We start from the raw sequence: 7,211 nt of genomic DNA, 5'->3' as shown, positions 1-7,211 counted from the left end.
AAAACTAAAAGTCGAAGTTATATTTTAGGATTTAGGGTTTGGAAACCCTAAACCAAATTATACCAAATTATGCTGAAATAAAAAACAAATGTGAGAATTTTGTTTATCAAATGGTGCTATCCAAGAAATTAAATATCCAATGATGCTATCAGGGAAATAACTCTCAAAAAGTGTATCATTTGCGGAAAGAAGTCTTGATATTCATTTCAAAATAAATAACATTTATTGTATAAATCTTAAGAAATTTTTGAGGTAACACATGCATCAATATTTATTACATAAAATATTTATTTAACATTTTAAGAGTTAATTAGTGTAATTAATACAAGAAATAAAAAAATAAAGAATTTTGTTACAAAAATCTAAATAAAAAATCCATTCATTTTATGTGAACTAAAACTATATTTAAGTACAAAATGTATAAAAATAAGGAAATTCATTGCTTTAGAAATCCCTATAAAAACTTCATTACACCTTGTGAAAGAGTTTAAACATAAATAACTTTGAAACCCTAATACAACCCCTTCTTTTGATTTTCATAACATAAGATTATAATTTTCAAAGCTCACAACTAACTACTAAAATTCCAAGAAATGATTTCTGCATAATATTTTTTTAAAAACTAAAAAAATAATTATACTTTTTGGAGAATTAGTTTTTACAAACTTTTAAGAAACTAAAAAAAATAATTACAATAAACTAAATTACTAAACATACGTAATAATAAATAATTGTCACAAACTTCGATGATGAAATAACAAGGTATAAGTGAATAGTGACATGACATAATACTTTATCAAATTATGGTATGACAAAAACATGTTCTTACTGGACCACATTAGTAACTTCAAGTTAAATTATTTACCTTAAATGTCGATAATTTATTAGTATCTTCTCTTTTCTTCTTTCATATATTAAAATACAATAAACTGTAGATTTAAAAAAATATAAGTAATTTAAATTAACCTTAAACTTTGTTATTTTTTAATATTTGAAAAAAGTGGTTTATAAAATAAAACTAACAAAAATACCTGGGATTTAAAATAAATAAATAGATGAAAAAATAACAGTTTAACCTCAAAGAGTGGCTATTTATAAAAGAGATGAAGTTCAAAAAGGTTAGATACTCTTTTCAACTACTAAACATGATTAATATAAAGTAGGTGAAATTAATTATCCAAGTGTTCATTGCACATTAATAGCATTATTCTTATGATTGGATTCTCTGACACCAAAGGTATGCTTCTTATTACCCTCTGGTTTTTTTCAGCAAAAGAAATGATAAATTTTAATTTGTTGAGCATCTTTTAGTCATCGTCATCCAAAAGGCTAAATGCTTGTTCTGGTTTTCGTCATGTCAGTGAAATAAAAGCAACCTTTGCTGTGAAAAAGGGTGTTTGTACAATACCCTTTGTGAAATCAAAGCCACCTTTTGTGTGAAAAGGAAAGCTGGTGGTACAATACCCTTTGTAAAATCAAAGCCATCTTTGGTGTTAGATATTTTTTCTCTCTTTTCCATGTCCATTCATGATCTTGAGTAAATTATCTGATGCACAAAAGTTAGATACATTTCCTAGGTTTTCTCACCATTGATCTCCAATTGAAAATTTAGCTATAAAATGCAAACTTAGGTAATGAAATTCATGCTTTAAGTTTCAATTCCAATGACACATTTGAAATGGTGCAAGTTTTTTGCTTAAAACAAGGCATTGTTTTGATGCAACAATGGACAGATTCTCTTCCTGAGTGGAGGAAAAAAAAGTTAGAACAAACTGATTATCTCCCATGATTAGTAATTAGTACTTGATTAGTGAGGAACCCCAAGATGCCAAAGTAAACTCATGAAGCCATGATAATGGCTATATTGTGAATAGTAGAACTACAATATTTCTCATACCTTTTTTTCTTAAAAAAACATGGAGTTATAAAGAACCTAATAACAATTAAAACAAGGCTTTGGATGGAAAAAGTGTCACATAACTATTGAACTGACATACCAGAATCAACCTCACAGTAATCCACAAGGAGCTTTCACTCACTGGTACTCATATTTACAAAACCTCTACAACTAGGTACAGATCTCAGAATGGAGCTGATCCTATTCGGCGAAGTTGATACTTAGGTTCAGGAGGTGGTGTGCTTGGCAACATCTTCTCTATCTCCTGCAAGTTTAGCAAAATTTATAAACAAGTCAGTCTAATATGGTAGAAATAAGAAAGTAAGCATGTCCAATTATAATGAATCAGCATCGAAAAACATGTTGGTAGGTACTCATGATTTTATCAAGTAAAGAGTGATGATGCTAACATTCTGAATACATGCAATGACAATTTTTGTAGTATATAGCTGCATGAAGGATTTATAATCCAACATTTTTGTAATAATGAACTGCAATTGTGCAATGAGCAAGGAAAGTAAAGCTTGTAAACCAAAGTCTAACTCACTGTACCCAAAAAATCAAAATACATTATCCAAGACACAGTTCAAGATGTGGACCAGTGCATGAAAGCAATGTTTATATTTGGTGACAAGTAATTGTGCTCTCTATATAGCTAAAACATCACAAGGCATAGACAAAAGGGGCAAATCTAATGACAGCAAGAGAGATGCATCCAAATAAATGCCATCATCACTCATCAAAGCTGTTTTGGTAATGACTCAAACCAATTCCTTTGATGTTACAAGATTTGATTGTGATTGATCCCTCAACTTTAAAAAGCTTATAAGCCCTATTCCAACATTCTTCCACCATTTTCCTTTCTAAAAATTAAGCCAACTACCATTATAATCATCATAATCATGACAAAGCCACATAATCATCATAAAGACACATCCCATTGCACAACTCGGGGTAGGATTTAACCAAAAACCAAAAGAGAAAAAAACGATATAGCTCTACAATCTAATTTTTCAAAGGAATAAACTGGTTTTTTCAAAGTATATCAAGGACATCATATTGATCAAAGTGCAATTCTATTTTATTTCAATATACCAGAATCAATTATGACAGTCCAAAGTAACCCCTCACCCCAGCTTCCATAATCCAGGTGATACAAACCCAGGGATTGATCAGTGATTTGTGTACAGAAGAAGTGTGATTGACCAAAACCACCATACATGATGAAACAGTTTAATTTAGAGCGAAAATAAATGCAGGGTAGCAAATTATGGTATGCACCAGAAATATAAAAAAGGACAGACAGATTATTACAATGCTAAACAGCTGCTAGTTAATAAAAAAGCTAAGGAGAAATATGACACTGGTATAAACATGGTGCATCACAATGCATAGAAATAAGTTGCTTTCATAAAATTCTAAAAACACAAGGATAATGTAAAAGCAGAAGAAAAGAAGTGTCCTTTGACTTGAATCATAATAGGGAAAAGAAAATATCTAAAAATCACGTGATTGTATAATCCTGCTGCAGAATAGTAATGTTAAAGTTTTCAAGATGTGGAATCCAGTTCTAGTAAACCAAAGTTTTATACAGATCTACCTTGCTTAATCTTTTGGAAGGGGCTGAGAGTAAGACATGTGTTAAAAATGATTGAAATGCATCAGCACATTTGAAAAACAGAATGGAAATGAAAGAATGCAACAAAAAAAAAAAATCCCCATCATTAGCTCAAAGGATAAAGGACAAACCAAAGATAAAGGACCAGTATGAAAAAGCTTCTTCCCCAGATCCCTTGTTTATGTTTCTCATCTCATAATATTTCCTCCCAGCAAAATTATGTAATGCAGAATTTTTTTTTTATATTGAATCTCCTCAACCATCAACACACCATGCTGTATAACGAGAAGTTTGTGAACATTAAATCACTAGTTGCCAGATACCAGAATTATACACTTCAAAGATTACAAACTCATGAAGCAAAGAAGCTGTGAATGTCAATCAAACATCAGAGTTAATTATTCCCAACCAAGTCACATAAGAAGCAAACTTTTGAATGGTTGAGGAAAATATTTCATGGTCAACAAAAACTCCTTAATACTTGTTAATTCAAGTCTTGATTGATGATGAATCATAATATGCATAGTTTTCTTTGGAATTTAATTTGAATTAACAGCAAAACACGGTCAAGGCAATTTAAGTAGAACTTCAAAGCAGAAACTACCTGTCGTTTCCTCAGCCTTTCATTTTCCTCTTCCAGACGCGAGACTTTATGCTCCAATTCATTTGTGTATGCCTGTTTATGACATTGATGATTCAGGATAAGGATTTTACTATGGAAAAAACTAATTACAGGATAAAGACACACATAACGTGACACTCAAAATAAAGAAAAAGAGCACCTGTTTCCTTGCTCTTGAACGGGCAGCAGATTCTCTATTTTTTATCATCCTTTTCTGTCTCCTCTCAACAGTCTTCTCCATCATGTCCTCAGGAGTGCCCCTTTTTCTTCCAGGAGTATGTGAGTCTGACATTGTTCCCATCAGAGGCGATGGCATTGCGACCACCTGGCTATCTGCATACGAAACATCCAATGAAGCTCCAGGCCCCATGTGCATTGGTTGTGCCATACCCTGGCCTGGCATATAGATCTGCATCAAACCTTGCTGTGGATGCTGATATTGTGCAGGTGGATACTGTATCCACTGTCCTTGTGAAGGAAACTGTGGTACTACCATGTTTGAATCAATCCCAGCAACAGGACCAGTATTCTTTCGATTAGATGTTTCTGCAACAACTCCTGCTTTCACCAAGAAATCCTCCAATGTCATTTCTCCCAAAGTAGGCTGTCTGTCTCGGAACTTCTTCTCCTCAATGATTTTGTTTTGTTGGATATCTTTCCAAACCTCATCCACAGTCTTCTTGCTTAGTGCACCAGTCAATGACAGACTAGCCTGACGCTGCAGAGCCGCTTGACCAGCTTGTGGCGTGCCCTCATGCTCCATACCAACGGTCTGGCCTGCCTCCACAGTCCACACATTTTTTAGAAGCTCATCAAGGTTCATACTACTTAGTGGCTTCCCTAAATCACCCAATTGATTCTGAACCTCATCCAATGTGAGACTATACATTGAGTTTTGCCGCACCAGAGGCTGGACTTGTGACTGTTTTCCATTACTGTCTTTACCACCACCTTGAGATCCCATGGTTTGAGTCCCCATTTACCAATTATAACTGTCAACAATTCAGTTCACACATAAAAGACTGAAACCAACTAATCCACATCTTCAACCCTGTCCCAGAAAATCAGAATCTGATAAATAAAAGAAATCAAAATCAAAATCACCTTGTTTGTAGGGATAATCCATAAGCTTTTAGAATCCATAATAACCTACATGTCTAACATGCATTCCAACACACTGAAGAAAACCGTCAATTGTAGCAAAGCAAGAAAATTTCAAAACTTTTTGTCAAACATGATATCATGCACATGTAGCTGACAGAGTTGCAATTTCCTATGAAAAAAATAATTTTAAAAACATAACTCATGACTCAAACCAGTCAAAAGAGAAAAAAAAGCAGAGATCTTGTAAGTTAGCAGCAGGATGCAAGGTACATTTCATTTCCTCTAAAAATGAAACCTACCAAACATGAAAACAGTGAAAGTTGTTAGTCTAATACATTCACAACACGAAACATATTGAGGAAATAAATTATGACTAAAGACAAAAATGTAATGATCGAGATCAATCAAATCCAGAATTGAAGCAGAGGATAAACTCTAGAAGGACAAGCAGATAAAACCAAGTGAACATGTCATACTAAAATCCAAAGAACCACTGTAAACTCAAGCAAATGAAAACATGAAAGGTACACTCCTTGCACACAAATAAAAATGTTACTTCGAAAAGCTTATCAGAACATTGAATATTACTTAAAAAAGGGTTATTAGAACATTGATCCCTTGCATGCAAGCTCGGAGAAACAGTCAACAAAATAAAAATTTCAATAAAACCCAAAATTCCATATTCAAAACATATGAGTGTTCTCTAAAACTTCAGCATTAAAATCCAGGACCCATATTCCCACAAGTCTTACTCACAGAACACCAAAATTGAAAGTTACACAAATTCATCCCAAGATCAATCCAGACACCGAAGAGAACGAAGAAAAACACCCGGAATTCAAAATCAAATCTTTCAGAGAAGAACTTGAAAGGAAAACCATTTGCATGCAACCAATTGAGCTTCACTATTGAAAGACCAAAAGAAATAGAAAAAAGTATCTGAAAATATTCTAAGAAACAAAAGGGTGTGAGATCAAACCCACCACCAGAAACCCAGTATTTGTTTCCAACATGCAGTGATAAAAATCCAAAATTTGAAGAGCAAAACATGATGGAAAAGAAAGAGTGTGATGTAAGGAATAAAAGCGCGTGAGAGGGAGAAGAGAAGAACCTTCTTTTTGTCGTGTGTGTCGGAGAGAGATAGAGGGATCTGAAGGAGGGGAGTGAGAGATTGAAAAATGGGTTTTGGAGCGAAAATCAGAAGAAGGTATAGGTGATGAACAAAGGTTTCACAACAACATAAGTGTGTGTTTGTGCATTCGTGCGTTGGTCGAAGAAAGACAATCCAAGGTGGGTTTGTGTGACTTGTGAAAGAAAGAGAGATTTGAGAAATAGAGAGAATGAAAAGATGCAAAGCCAAATGGCAACTTCTCCCTTTTTATACATAAAAAACACTTCAATTTAATCACGTACATCTTCTTTCTCATGGGACAAAATTGTAAAACAATAAATAATTACAAATTCAACTTCTTTCTTTTTCTTTTAGTTCATCTCCTAATAAAAAAAAAAAAAAACCAAACAAACCTCCCCTTACTTCAGATCAAGTTTATGAAATTGAGTTAAACTTAAAGTCCAGTTCATAATATATATCAGAACTAGTTTTATCGTTAGGCTTAAAGTCCACTGAAATTGAGTTAGGCTTAAAGTTCACTGGAATTGAGTTAGGCTTAAAGTCCACTGGAATTGAGTTAGACTTAAAGTCCACTGGGGTTTAGTTAGGTTTAAAGTCCACTTCGTAATATGATATCAGAATCAGTTTTATGGGGTTGAGTTAGGCTTAAAGTCCAATTTGTAATATGGTATCACAGCAATTTAAAGTCTACTTCGTAATACACTCTTTCATTTATATTTTAATAATTTAATATATTAATTACTATTTTTAATGCATCTCATCTCTTAATTAATTAATGTTATAGTTTCAACAAACTATAGAATTTATTTTTAAAATGGAAATGAATGTTGTCAAGATT

The 7,211-nt window shown here is 33.0% G+C and overlaps 1 protein-coding gene across 7 annotated transcripts; it reads right to left on the bottom strand.

The window, feature by feature from the left end:
- Window positions 1-1,834: 1,834 nt before the first annotated feature.
- On the bottom strand, window positions 1,835-6,627 carry LOC137823904 (ABSCISIC ACID-INSENSITIVE 5-like protein 2). 7 transcript variants are annotated; one of them, XM_068629268.1, is made up of 5 exons: window positions 6,353-6,617; window positions 5,242-5,314; window positions 4,298-5,129; window positions 4,120-4,191; window positions 1,835-2,162 (listed from the first exon to the last, which is right to left on the bottom strand). In XM_068629268.1, the coding sequence occupies exons 3-5, from the start codon at window positions 5,114-5,116 to the stop codon at window positions 2,082-2,084; spliced, it is 972 nt and encodes a 323-aa protein (XP_068485369.1). In that variant the 5' UTR covers window positions 5,117-5,129; window positions 5,242-5,314; window positions 6,353-6,617; the 3' UTR covers window positions 1,835-2,081. The 7 variants fall into 7 exon arrangements, with proteins under 7 accessions (XP_068485369.1, XP_068485377.1, XP_068485362.1 ...); XM_068629276.1 differs by having other exon boundaries at window positions 5,242-5,536; window positions 6,353-6,593; XM_068629261.1 differs by having other exon boundaries at window positions 5,242-5,294; window positions 6,353-6,593.
- Window positions 6,628-7,211: the final 584 nt, after the last annotated feature.

This window comes from Phaseolus vulgaris, chromosome 11 (genome assembly GCF_000499845.2).
Source record: "Phaseolus vulgaris cultivar G19833 chromosome 11, P. vulgaris v2.0, whole genome shotgun sequence".
Taxonomy (NCBI): domain Eukaryota; kingdom Viridiplantae; phylum Streptophyta; class Magnoliopsida; order Fabales; family Fabaceae; genus Phaseolus; species Phaseolus vulgaris.
This window is presented reverse-complemented; position numbering and strand designations above follow the sequence as displayed.